General features: G+C 37.8%; 2 protein-coding genes across 4 annotated transcripts in view; one reads left to right on the top strand and one right to left on the bottom strand.

Moving 5' to 3' along the window:
- Window positions 1-14,032, bottom strand: part of osbpl6 (oxysterol binding protein-like 6) — a 51,067-nt gene that overhangs the window by 8,784 nt on the left and 28,251 nt on the right. For both annotated transcript variants that reach the window (XM_004081932.5, XM_023950705.2), the window contains 3 exons: window positions 13,044-13,151; window positions 12,533-12,664; window positions 11,783-11,870 (listed from right to left, as the gene is read on the bottom strand). In XM_004081932.5, coding sequence (XP_004081980.1) covers window positions 11,783-11,870; window positions 12,533-12,664; window positions 13,044-13,151 — 328 coding nt within the window. The remainder of the gene's footprint in view (window positions 1-11,782; window positions 11,871-12,532; window positions 12,665-13,043; window positions 13,152-14,032) is intronic.
- On the top strand, window positions 1,453-7,390 carry LOC110017377 (serine/threonine-protein kinase pim-1). 2 transcript variants are annotated; one of them, XM_020713034.3, is made up of 11 exons: window positions 1,454-1,612; window positions 1,728-1,928; window positions 2,735-2,950; window positions 3,397-3,474; window positions 3,587-3,681; window positions 3,897-3,944; window positions 4,039-4,260; window positions 4,885-5,065; window positions 5,139-5,309; window positions 5,402-6,205; window positions 6,328-7,390. In XM_020713034.3, the coding sequence occupies exons 1-10, from the start codon at window positions 1,573-1,575 to the stop codon at window positions 5,491-5,493; spliced, it is 1,344 nt and encodes a 447-aa protein (XP_020568693.2). In that variant the 5' UTR covers window positions 1,454-1,572; the 3' UTR covers window positions 5,494-6,205; window positions 6,328-7,390. The 2 variants fall into 2 exon arrangements, with proteins under 2 accessions (XP_078795768.1, XP_020568693.2); XM_078939642.1 differs by lacking the exons at window positions 3,897-3,944; window positions 6,328-7,390 and having other exon boundaries at window positions 1,453-1,612; window positions 5,402-5,500.

The following is a 14,032-nucleotide window of genomic DNA, read 5'->3' as shown; positions in this document are numbered from 1 at the left end:
CTCAACTTTTAAGTGAATTATAATTGTAATTCACCCACAAAAAACAACACTAAAGTGGTATTTTGATCCATTCATGCATTTCAAGTGTTCCTCCTGCACGCTGAGCACCGGCCCATCCCAAACCACAAAAACGAGCAGGTTCTCATATGGTGATATAGACACATGAGGAACAGCCCCTTCCAGGAAGAGTCTGCGCCGCCAGCACCGCCCTCAGGCTAACACACACACCCCCTTTCTCAGGGGGCCTCACAAGGAGGGAAAAGGGGGAACCTCAGAGATCCAGTCGTCTTAATTCCTCATAGGAATATAATCTCCTGAAAATACCTAATTTCACAAAAAATATGTTCTTTAGTGTACCAAAGGTAATATATTATCATATATATGGATATACCTTACTCTGAAAGGCTTAATAAAAGCATAATGTGGGCTAGGCAAGCTGTGTAATACACTAATACACTAATACTACAATACATATCGCAAAAGACTGCAAAAATTGCAATAAATGGTTACCTCAAAAGTGCTAAAACACTGTTATGGCAGCTTGAAGTATTTAACAAATCACATTAATCCCTTTATATCATTGACCAATCGGATGGAACCCTAAATGTTCTCCTATGTAGACGAGGGTCAACTCTTATTTAAAATAAGCTGTTGCAGTGAAATGGAAATTATTTAGTAATTATTATTTAGTTTTGTTATTTGTTCATGTACGCATGTTATATCGCCATCACAGAATTGATCACTAATATCGCATATCACGAGTTTTCCCTCATATCATGCAGCCCTAATGTAGGCCTTTTAAAACAGTTAATTTTCAAAATCACATTAATTTAAAAAACAAACAAACATACAAGATAGTAAACAGTTATTTTATAGAACACCTCTGTTATAGGGAAAATTTACAAAAATGTGAGGATTTTTTATATTTATGAATTCTGCATCACTTAATAATTAAATCTATATAATCAATTAAACATTTTTTAGAATATTTTTCGACTCAAAACATTTAAATTACGAAGCATTTTGTATCAGCAGCACAAGGAAAACATTTTTTTCCTTTTTTCAATTGGTAATGATGGCAGAAACGCTCTTTGAATTAAAATGTATTTTGTATTTCTATATATATATATAAATACAAATATTTCTATTTGAGTCAATATATTGTCAATAAATGTATATTTCTTTACATTTTTAGAGTTAGAATAAATGAGTACGTGACAGACAAAACAGTTTTTTTGAAGTTGTTCTTCAAAACAAGTCATGAGTAAATGAAGTCATTTTTGAGGTTGAAATCAGAAGTTACAAGAAGGAAAATAACTCAAATCAAAGTATATGAATATATACTTTTTCATATGTAAGCACCAAAAAGTAAACTAATGCTAAAGTTCCATGCCGTGTAACTTAGCAACAGACTGTGACATCACTAATATCAGAGAGCCCCACTTTATAAGTTGCTTAGCGATACGGTTAAACCACAACACTCTTCGATCTCGAAAGTAAAGCACATATTTTGAGACTAAGGAAAGGGTTTGCGATTTACGCAAGTTTTTGTGTAATAAACAACGAAAGATCATGGACAAAGATTCTGCCATGGACAATCCAAAATATACTGGTAAATGAGAGTCCCGGCAAACCTTTTAGTTACATGTTTGCTTCGTAAAGATGCCAAAGATTGGTTTTTGTGTTGCTATGATAATATTTTAACTCATCCTGCTTTTCCCAACAAGTTGAGAGGAAGACCAGTCCTGAAAATACGAAAAAGAAGAAAAAAGTGACGCTCCCGGTGCCAATTGAGACTCCTGAGCCTTCACAACCATCTACCAGCACCCAAGACAACCCCCCAGTAAGAAAACTAAAAAGACAGAAAGAGGAAGACAAAGAGGAAGAAGAAATAATAGAGCCAAAGAAGGTGAAAACTCCTCTGAGAGGTAAATAAAGATTATCACGCTCCTTTCAAAAGTTGAGCTACTGGTATTTTTAAGTCTGCTTTGTAAGACATTGGAGTAAGTTTGTGGGCCTCAAAGCTCATGACAGCAGTCGACTGTCAAAAGAAACCCTGAAGTCCTAAATTTGTTTGTAAAATGGCTCTGAAGCTGAATGCAAACACTCCACCCAAATAAATGTCTCTATTATGATGGATTTTTATCAACATTATGCATTTCCTGAGCTATAACACTGGTTTAAAATCGTCCAAACCTTTAACGAACATTTCACAACAGTACATATGTAATAAAATCAATTTTTTTCCAAAATGCTTTATACTGAAGTGTTTTTCAGAATGTATCAATTTAAACATAAACACTAAAAAGAAGCCAAAGTCACATGCTGTGTAACTTAGCAATAGTTCATGACATCAGTGATATCAGAGAGCCCTGTTTTCAAAGTTGCTTAGCAACACTCTTCGACAACAAAAAGAGAAAAGTAAGGCGCATACATTAAAACTAAGGAAACATTTTTTTATTCAAGTTTTTGTGTAAAAAGCAACAAATAATGTTCTGCCAAGGACAAACCAAAATATAGTGATAAATGAGAGTCCCGGCAAAACCTTAAGTTACACATTTGCTTCGTAACGATGACAAACTTTGGTTTTTGTTATAACATCTCAACTCATTTAGCTTTTCAAATAAAAGCCCCCAACACATTGATATACTTGATGTGAACTCAAGCAGTAAACTGTGAAGATTAAAAATATATATTCTTTACTCATTAAGCTGTTTTGTTGTTGATCATTCAGATGATGGACAAACCAAAAACGTTGAGAGGAAGTCTTTCCCTAGAAAGAAGACACAGAAGAAAAAAGATGTATACCATGAACCGATTGAGTCTTCTGCATCTGAGCCTTCACAACCCTCTACCAGCACCCAAGACAATACCCAAGTGAGAACACTAAAGAGAAAAAAACAGGAAGAGGAAATAATAGAGCCGAAGAAGAGGAAAACGACTCTAAAAGGTAAATAAGCTGACAGACCCCATGGTTTTCTGGAGGGACAAGAAAAAAAATTAAAAATAAAACTGTCATAACAAATTAAGGACTAGAAAAGAATGCATGCTCCTCTCAGACTATCTCAAAACGTAAAAACGAGTTGCCTTTGTTTTAAAGTCTGCTTTAACTGCTAACACTGCAACCAAATGAATGTCTCTATTTTTCATCAACATATTTTACATTTCCTAAGCACTCACACTAATTTAAAGAAATGTTTTAATTATTACAATCAAAGCAAGCGTCTGTGGATCAACTTTTCTAAGGTTGCTTCTTAAAATTCACAGCCCGTTTTTCAAAAATACATATTTAAAAAACAATTGCCTTTAAGTTATACCACAAAGGGGTAGTACTTTTTTAGAGGTGTAAAAAAGTAAAGCTCTGCAATAAGAAAACCCTTTTCTTGTCATTTTCAGATTCCAGTTCCAGTGACGCTGAACAAACTGCAACATCCTCAGAGAAAACTGAGAGGGACAACTTGATTACCGATAAAGGTCTGATGATTGTATAACATTTTCCTTTTGATTATACAGTTAATTTATGTTTAATAATATAATTTTAAATAATAAATGAACTAATATTGTATTTCTGTTTTTTTGTGTTCAGATACATTTGAAGCCAAATATGTGGAAAAATATCAATTTGGTGAAGGAGGTTATGGATCCATATATGGTTGCTTTCGTAAATCTGACAACCTACCAGTAAGTGTTTTGTATGCATCTACAGTAAATCAGCTACAGACTTTTTATAAATCAATGAGAAAAGTACTTGGATACATTAATTTATAATCAGACCGTTGATGTTTGTGGCTTACATGGTCTGAATGAAAATATATTTTGATGGAGGGGAAATTTAAATCAGTTTGTCTGCTGTCAGTCATCTCACAGTCAGAAATGCTCTTGTTTGTGTCTTGCAGGTAGCCATCAAGCACATTTTAAAATGTTTAATCCCACATAAAAAAATGGTAAGTTCCTTGAGCCAAATTTTTCTGAGTATCTCTGCTCTAAATGGGTTTCTGTGCTTCTCTTCCTCATGCTCTCTTTGTTTTGATTCTGCAGGATGATGGCAATGGAAAAATGGTTCCTTCTGAAGTGGCCATAATGTTAAAGTTAAAAGATGAATCCATTCATTCAGATGGAAAAGCAGCGCCAGTAGCCCTGTTGGACTGGTATGACATAGGCAGAGAAATCGTCCTGGTCATGGAGAGACCAATCCCTTGTGAGGACCTCTTTCATTACATTGATACCAAAGGAGGCACACTGCAAGAAGAAGAAGCCAAGGTAGGCCCGTGTGCAGTCTGTGTTGGTTTGAGATGTTCCGTTTCTGCAGAAACTTCCTGAAGCTGAAATGTGTAATCAATGCAACCTTGTTTCATAAAGTAGTTAAGTGTTCGATGTAGGAGCAAAAGTAGCTTTCAGCAGGTTCAGAACGTTACTACATATACACTGGCCATGTGATGCGTGGTCAAGAACGTGCTAAACAAGGCTTCTTGAACACGCATTTAGCCCATGGTGTTCACACTGGCTTCTTCGCTTTTAGAGGCTTGGTGCAAAATGTTGAAGCGGTGCAAATCTCTCGATTTGGGCACAAAATGTAAACTTTTGTGAATTGGGGAGGGGGAGGGGGGGTGTCATTCATCCTTCACAACTAAATCTGAGTTCCCGAATGATCAAAATTCAACCTGGTTTGACCTGCAACACATGGTCAATGGCCGTGCGTTTTGCACGTGGAGCTTGAAAACGGCCATAAAAACGTGTGCAGCGAGAATTTTAAAGGTGAACGCCCAAAATGCACATTTACATAGACTTTTCATTGGAGGTGGCCACCTGAACGCATCTCGACAAGGCCGACTGTAAATGCTGTTTTGCTGCCTCAGCTTATTACTTCTTTTTTATCTCTTTCAGATCATAATGACACAACTAATTCGCACAGCCATAGACCTTGAGGACAGAAACATCTTCCACCAAGACATCAAAACTGATAACATCCTCATTCAAACCCACTCAAATACACCACAAGCTCGTCTTATAGACTTTGGAGTGAGCTGCATGGCAGAAAAAGATTCCATCCTTACAAGATTTTCAGGTAGAAGATCTGCATCAACAAATAAAAACATGTAAAATGAAGATGAATAAGACTAATGTTTATTTTTTTCCAGGAACTCCTATAAATGCCCCCCCAGAAGCCTTTAAAGGTTTTTGTAGCCCTGGATCAACCACAGTGTGGCAGCTTGGGGTAGTTTTGTATGAAACCCTCCATTACCGCGGCGATTTCTCAACAATAGATTTTCTCGAAGGGGATCTGATGATTGACAGTGAACTGTCAGAAGGTAAGAAATAATCTTTCTCTGCATGGATGCTTGGGCTCTGACCTTATCTGACCTTAATATTTACATTACTTTACTTTTTTTTTTTCCTCCAGAGTGCCAAGACTTTTTCCAAGCATGTTTGAATACTTCTGAAGAACAGCGCCCCTACCTCCAAGATCTCCTCCGCCATCCATGGCTCAGATAAAAGAAAACACTCAGACTCAGACACACAAACATGCACACACACACACACACACACACACACAGGGACAGAGAACTCAGAAGTCTGAAATTTTAAAAAGTTTAGAAATTTCAGCAAAAATCCTAAACCTAAATTGACATTAGAATAAAAATGTAGAGTGTAAAGAAAAATGATAAATACTAAAGTTTAGCTGCAAGTAGGGGCAGATGATGGCAATATTATAAAATGAAAATTGGTTCAGTTTTTACTCTTAGTACCTCATAGGCAGATTTAAAATTGGAATTGGTTTAAAAAGTGGCATTTCCCATAAATACTAGGTCCCGTGTTTACCAACAGTTTTGTTAAAGTACCCCAAACTTGCAGGACACACCCCTTTTTTTCCGTCTTCTTTTGGTTGGATGTATGGAAACACGGCACTAGGCAACATTAAAAGACAGAACGTTGTTAAAAGAAATGTAGAATAGTATAATTGAAAATCCAGATGGGGTAAAGATACTAGAATTAGTTAAAAGGAAAACTGGCTCCTCACTCGCATTAAATGTCTTCTGGGTTCTCTGTCAACTGATTGTGCTAATGCTGACTCTTCCGGAAAGATCTGCCTCGTTTTCCTCGTTGCAGTGACCAGGACTCGTCGGTGTTGCTGTGACCTTCATCGATGCAGTGTGCGGATCTCCTCCAGAGAGAGTTGGCAGGACCTTCTGAGTCTCACATTTTGGTGAGTTGTTATCCTAGACAATCACTACTACAGTATGTAAAAAAAGTAAATGTACCCAAAATAAAGCTGTATATGTTACAGCAGTGTCCTTTCCTAACATGCTGTTCTTCTCTTTTCAACAGGACTCCTTGGCGTGGTGGTGGTGGTGCTGGTGGGGGGGTTGTTACAGTGTGCTGCTAGCACACTTTTTCTGCAGCTCCTTTAACCCCCCTGCCTTTTCCCGAGGGTTCTCCCTAAATTCACATTGGCCTTCAAGGGAGTTCGACCTCATCTTCATAGAGAGCTTAGGCAGGAGAGGAGCATGCACCACCCAAACCAGGTGGATTTCATTGGCATAAAGAAAAACATAAAAACTAGGAGGGGACGTGCAAAAACCAGACAAGGCTTTTTAATTCCGCTTTAAAAACGTAAAATTAAAAGCTAAAAAAACAAAAATCATTTTAATTAGAAGCGTACTTAAGTCTAACAAGGTTGCATAGTGTTTAAGGAACCAAAAGATGTTGGGAGGTGGTTGGAGACCACCTCCATTTATTGTAGATCTGACTATTTTCCCAAAACAAGCAATAGAAACCACAGTGTTAGCATTCCAAATGATCTTCTATGAGGGTGGTAGAGGGAAATCAGCTAATTTGAAGTCTTTGTATTTTTCCGGAACAGATCTCGAATAATAAAAGAATATTGGACATAACTGAGATAAAATGAGGATTCAAATTGCTAAGCCAAGAAAAATGCATTAGGAAGGGGCTACCAACCCAAACCGAATACAGGGGGAAAGAAACTTAGGGACAACCAATATTTTCTGTAGTTAAAAGAAAAAGACAAATCTCGTTCTGTTACATGTGTGTGGGTTTTATCTCCAGCATCTTAAAAACGTGTCTCAACGTTTATTTGTTTTATTTCTTATTTTGTAGCAAAACCAAAATTAGCATACCGAAACGTAGCTTTTCTTGATAAATTTGGATATAAAATTCTTGAAAAAGATTCGGTAAAAATAGGACCTTCCAAACCTCAAACGGCTTTCTACATGACCTTTTGCAACTCTGACAAAGCAAAAACAAAATTGGGAGCCTGCACAAAACCGTACTTGGTCTTCTAAAGCAAAAACTGTCAATTAAAAAGCACTTGCACGTCCCCTGACTGGTTTTTCAAATTTGGCATTACATTTGATGAAATAAAAGAAGTAAAATTGGAAGATTTGTCATGTTTTTTGTTATTGTTTTCTTTTTTATTTGTTGGTCAAACATAGAAACTAAAAAACAAGGTATAATAATCTTCCAACAATAAATAAAAAAGTTATGTTTTGTTTTTTACAAATGAAGGTAACAGTATTTTAAAGCTTCTTTAACCACTTTTAAATTACCAGCAATTGTGTTTCAAATAAACTTGAATGAGTTTATTTGTAGTGACAAATGGCAGTAAGAATATATATTACAGTTTGTGTTTAAAAAGAAAATTCTAGGATTCTACACAGTGAAGAAAAGCCTAGTGGTGTGACCACATACTGATTGGAAGAAACAGTCTTTTAGAAACTGAACAAAACAAAGCTCAGAGTTTGATTGACTCTGTCTATACATCCACCCACCTGCTAATAAAAACAAAAAAATAACTTAATCCTGTGAGTTTGAAATTTGAAAAACAAAATCAAATTAGGAAGTACCACAGTAATCGGCAGTTTTTGAACATTGTCCAATATTTTGTAAAAACAATTGCATTAAATCTTCTAAATGTTTTAATTATTTCTTTAGCAGTAACTAACTAGTGCAAAAACTGAACTTCAAACTTATGGAGAACATAAGGCAATGCAAGGCAATGCAAGACAGTTAATATGCTGGAAGAATGTTCCTGCAAGTAAAAGCATTTTGTAAGGTTTTTGAAAATAATGACGAGTATTGGGTTTTTCACCACAGACAACTGAAATGCAGGTTTGACGAGATCAGGTTATGCATAAAAACTGGTTTTGCATAAAATAAGAGGTCTCAGTCACTAGGGTTGGAACTGGACTCCACTTTTTTTTTTTTTTTTTTTGGCCAAGAGTGGACAAAAACTTTCTAGATGAACAGCAGGCTGAGCTGCTGACAGTATAAATGATGTAATAATTATGTTTTGAGACATTTGAAAAAAATTAATCTTGATTTGGTCCCAACCTTCCTTTGAACTGAAGTCCAACATGAAGTAGGTTAAAAGTCTTCAACCACAAAGATCAACCTGCAAACTGAGGGAATTAGTTAACTTCTTAAATAAAAAAGGAGGGTAATGTCCTCCAAACGTAACACTGTTTCACTAGAAATAAAAATGCCTTTCCTAAAAGACAATGCAAGTTTAAATGTGCCAAGAAAGGAGGAGACGTGGAACCGAATGGAGGAGACGTGGAACCGAATGGAGGAGACGTGGAACCGAACGTTCATTGAATGTTGGTGAAATAACTGTCTCACAAACCCCCCAGAATTGGGTCCAGGTCTCCTCAGCCAAGGGGGCCCATCCCCCAAAGCGGCCCATCACACAGCAATAGAAGTCAACCTATCACTTACTATAACTTTGACACATTGGGATCGATTAGCATATTTTGCTTTTACAAACAATATGTATATAAGATCCTGAGCACATTGCTGTGTTTAGAATAACACAGAAACAGAACAAGATCCAGTTCTTCCTAACATCGATAAAGCCAGATGTACACAGGCTTCATGTGGCATCACACAAAAGATAAATTATGACCAGGGTAACATGTTTTCTGTGGCCATTTTCAATATCCTTTTCTATCCTATAAACTTGCTAGAAAGTGTTGGTAAGGAAAACTCATTGCAGCAGCAGTCTATAAAAAGCTCCTGGAACCCATCCTGGAAAGTTTTCCATTATTTTCACAAGAATCAATACCTTGAGAGTCTAGAGGGGTGAGGATGCACGAGGAGAAACTAGACAGCTTCTGGAACTATTACGGACAGCAACCCTATTATGATCTGCAAGCTATTGAAGAATAACCCCTCCCAAAGGAACAGAAACAAGTAATGCATCTGTTAAAGGAGACACCCGAGATCCTTTAAAGTCACTAAACTGCATCACAATGTGTTGTTCATGTGGTTACAGAGACTCGTGCTTCTTTGGGAAGTTGAGGTTCAGTGGTCTTTCCTTTTAATGTCATGAAGGAAATTTGTTGGAGTTCATAATGAATGAGGGAGGCTCTGGCAGAACAGGCGACAAAAAGATATTATTTGGCAAAAAAAAAAAAAAGCACTGCAACAACAGAAACCCCCACCAAAAAGGGGCAGCAAAATAAAGTAAAACACAAGGTAACAGAAACCCTGCAAACCAGGGATCTTTGTAGACTGAGAAACAATCAGGCGAGTGGACACACCTGCAGCAATGAACAGCAACCAGGTGTGAGCAGCTGAGCAGGTGCGTCAATGCAAAACAAACAAACTGCCTGAAATAATCCAAATGAACAAAGCAAAGTCATAGGGACAGCTGTCAGATGGGTGAAAAAGCTTACAAGTGTATTTTCCCGAAATGATGGAAACTGAGAATTTCCTTCACTGTCATAATGAAAGCAAGAACCTCTACACTGAAATCTGAGTCTTTTTCCCTATATTCAGAGATGTTTCTTAAAACTAAAGTTAACAACACCTTATGATTTACCTGACCTGAATGCAGGTCAAAACAACAAAAAACATTCAATTAAAGATTTTTTTAAAAGATTAAATAAACATAAATTAGGAAATTTTTATCAACATTTTAAGCGATAAACCTGCTGAAATAGAAAAGATCTTTAACACTGAACATAAATGTAATATTTCAGTTCATAAAACCATATGTGTAGGCTTGGGATTTAAATAAAACAATTCACAACGCTTTTGGTAAATTAGAGAAACTCATTTAATGTACTTGGATGATTATTATGGAACCTGACGATCACATTTTGTCACTCTGATTTCCTAAAGACTCTTTGTAGATTTCATAGCCACCATGTAACCGACAGCAGAAAGAAAAACTGGCAGACGCGCTTTAGTGGTGAAACGGTAAATCTACTTTTTGCTTTTCAAAGATGTAATCGTTTACTCTGATCTCTGTTTTTGTGGTGGAGATGTCTGTTGATGTCATATTAATCAGTTCTTTTTATACAGGATTTTGACCTTGATCAAAGTTTCTACAGTTTTCATTTTGATAGGGGTGTAACGATTAATAGACTCAATTGATAAATAGATTTATATTCCCACAACCCGGCCAGATTGATCTGTCTGAGGCAAATTGTTAATTGAATCAACCTGTACCATTATAAGGTCGTTTCAAAATGAAATAAATCAATTTATCGATATTGGAAAATACCATATGGACTGAGGCATGGTAGGCTTATTTTACTATAACGTAAAAACGACCAAGAGAAATAATTTGAAGTATAAAGACATGTGACCAAACAGTGTGGTTTAATGTTCCAAGAATGCTCCCTTTGGATTATTTTGATGTGAAAAAAACAACAGTGAGCTAAACTTTATGAAACTAAAATGTGAATGAATTTGACATTCTTACCCGTTTGTTTGTACAAATAGTTGCATTTACATTTGATTATCTTGTAAGAAATACAAGGAATTTGGAAAACTTCACCTGCACTGTTCAGTACCCAGGTATTGAGCCACACAGTACAATTTTGGGCTAAAGATGTCCAGGATCTGTTTAAAATCAGTGAATCAGATAGTTTAAAATAAACCAATATTGATTATGAATCGTATCAGTGACCACAAATTATAATTTGTATTGAATCATTGTTAAAATGAATTGTTACACCCCTACATGTTGGGCCGTTTTAGTATTGTATTGGAAAAGGAAGAACTAAAAGCTTATGCCTTAGTCACATGTGTGTGTATGAGGGTTCATCTGTACGGGTGCTTTTTTGGGTTGTCCGGGTCGTAGACAGGAGCGGGGACAGGTGGGGACAGGTGTGTCTAGCAGTTCCCTTGTGGCTTATACAGTCACTTCAATGGACATCATAAAAATGGAACGTGCCATTGTCATGCCTGTGGTCAGTGTATTGTAAAGTATTTGTAAGGATGATGTATGTTACACACCCTTGTGACACTTGTGTGGTGCCCTAACGCCGCACTCTAGCCGTTAGTAAGGTGTGAATACTGCCCGCTAACTGATCGCTTGCAAACGCGGCACGCATTTTTCACCCTTGCGTGCTATACAAGTCTTCGCTGTGACCTGTTGCCCGCAGTATGCCCATAGAAAAAAATGTGCATGAACATTTTCTCTCCATGATTTAACTGAGCGATCTACAATTTGAATATTTCCTGCGGGCCACTGGTGTACAGGTTTGATCATTTTCTGCCCATATCCATCCGTAGAGCCAGTTGTGACAAAGGTTTAAAGTAGGATTTATTGGTTTGGGGGTGAAACTTTTATCTCAAACACCATCTAATAAACCTTGTGGTTTTGAATAAGAGGGTGTTGAGCTGTCTTACATCAGAACTCGACTGAGCAAGTTGTGGACCCTGTGTGTTCTGCTTTGCTGTGGAATGGAGCGGCAAAAAAACAAGTAAAACGACACACCAAAATACATTTGAGCAGTGCAGAAGTTGGACCTACTCTGTCTGGAGACGTTATCGGTCACACTGGCGTTGTCCTCTGAAATGTTATCGCTCACATCGCTGACGTATGACTCATCATCTGAGCCCTGCCGTGGGTACAGAAAGCAGTGAGTCAGAGCAGGAAACACATCAGAAAGTGATCAGAACAAGAAGTAGACTCAGCCAAATGTGCACATTCACAAAAACGCTGCAGTCTGCCCGCGGCTAACCAACTGCTGCAGTCGCTGGCAAACTGTCCGACTGCACTTTTGAGCGTGGAAATGTGATCAGGCTTTTGTGCACACAGAGAAGGGGTGTTTGCTGGTGGTGATGGTTTCTCTAAAACTCAAAGCTACAGGGCTGAAAAGTTGATGAAATTAAACGGAGACGCATCCTTTAACGCAGCTCAGAGGCTGCCTACGGTGCTACGATACACAGTAGACTTGGAGTTGGATGTTTGCAGCAGTTAGAGAAGGGAAAGGGCAAAATTGCTTGTTTCAAGTGATGGATCCAGCTGCTGGAAGCCACAAATCACTCTGAGACACCACAGAGAGATTAGGGCTCTGATTTGATTCATGTTTGTCTCTCTGGGATTCTGTTTTCAAGCTTTGCGTTACTAGGCGCCCTCGTTAAATGCTGACGAACCCTAACTCCACACACGAACCTCTCTGTCTTTCCATCAGAAGCCTCTCTTGATTCATTTCAACCAAACACCCCCCCAATTCCAAACTGCCAGATTCTCCTTCAGCGTCAGCCGGTCGTGACGTACCTCATTCTCCGATGAGCTGGCTGACAGAAGCACTTCCTGCGCATCAAAGAACTCGGAGACAGACTCTGACATGGAAAGTCGGCTTTCATTAGAAGCCTGCTGAGTCAGAGGGATCCCCATCTGTTCCACAGCCTGCAGGCAAACACGAGCAAATGCAGCATTTGTTTAACGGGCCTTAAAATGACAGCTTCAGAAACCAAAATGGACCGGAGCGTTTGAAAACAGCAGAGGACAAACCAGAGTTCATGCATGTACAGCGCTAACCAACAGACACCCATCTAGAATCCTGTTATTTCTATTAACCCTGATGTACGGCTCTGCCTAGAATAGTGGTGCAATGACTGTACATGCCAGTCAGGAAAACTGGTATGTACAACTGGTATGAGGCAGGAAAAACCCATCAGTCTTTAGGAAATTTAGGAATCAATAACGCAACTGACAAACGCAGGAGTGGAACACTACGACCAGCAGCACTCCTATATCTCTAAATCAGAGCCGCAGCATGACCTACCTCATCAGGCGTGGAGATGATGTTCACACTGACAACTTGTTCAGCCAAAACAGATTCCGAGTGGATGCGGCTAAGGCGAGTTCGAAGCTCCGCATTTTGGGACAAAGCCTGAAATTTGGACAGAAGCCTTAACCTTTGATAAATACTCTTCTGTTAAGAGGGAAAACAGGGTTGGTTTATTTGCTAATGCATAAAAGGTTTCTCTTTTGGGGAAAAGTCAAAGAACAACAGCAATCGGTTACTTTGTTTTTCTTTTTTGAAATTGTACAGGCTGTAATGACTAAGTATGGCCACACCCTGTGAACATGTGACTTTCTGGTTTATATAAAGACCTCTTAAAGCTATTTCTGTTTGAGCTTTGTAATGTTGTCAAACCCTTTACTCCTAACTGTTGTAGGAACATGTTCTGTGAGGTTTTTCAGAGTTGAGAATTTTCTAGTTATTTGTCTAGTAAACACCAACATTTGTGCACATGTTGAACTTCCAAAATAAAATTCACCAGACAGTTTTATAGGACACCAATTCCAGGCAGCAAAAATGCTTTTTTACTCTGAAAAAATTAACATTTAACAGTTTTAAACGTAATGGCAAAAACAATGTGAAAAAAGTAATAAAAGTCAGAAAATGTAATTAACAAAAACTGAATTTTGATGTTACACAATCATCAATTCACAAAAAATATGTTTATTTCTTGTTAGTTGCCCTAAAAAGATGTGTGCATGAATGATGGAATGGGCTAAACAAGAAAAAGTCTGTCTTCTTCATTTAATATGATGTAATTAAAAAGGGATGTTTAGCATTTTATATTCAGTATACGCAAACATTCGTGCATCTACACACGAGTGCGACTGTCCCTGTCTCCTCCAAAGCGGCTGTGGTTTTAATGAGGCTCGTTCATTTTCTGTTTGGCCTGCAGAAGACTTAAGGTGTCATAACAAGCACTGTCAGCTTACGTTATCTGAATAAACACAGGGGATTTCTGGGTAAAT

Source organism: Oryzias latipes, chromosome 21 (assembly GCF_053564925.1).
Source record: "Oryzias latipes strain Hd-rR chromosome 21, Olatipes_Hd-rR_3.1".
Taxonomy (NCBI): Eukaryota; Metazoa; Chordata; class Actinopteri; order Beloniformes; family Adrianichthyidae; genus Oryzias; species Oryzias latipes.
This window is presented reverse-complemented; position numbering and strand designations above follow the sequence as displayed.

Excerpts from the sequence above, each read along its gene's own strand:
- LOC110017377 (XM_020713034.3), top strand. The coding sequence starts at position 1,573 with ATGGACAAAGATTCTGCCATGGACAATCCAAAATATACTG. Across the intron at positions 3,682-3,896 it reads GTAAATCTGACAACCTACCA|GTAGCCATCAAGCACATTTT; the intron begins GTAAGTGTTTTG and ends TGTGTCTTGCAG. Across the intron at positions 5,310-5,401 it reads TGACAGTGAACTGTCAGAAG|AGTGCCAAGACTTTTTCCAA; the intron begins GTAAGAAATAAT and ends TTTTTCCTCCAG.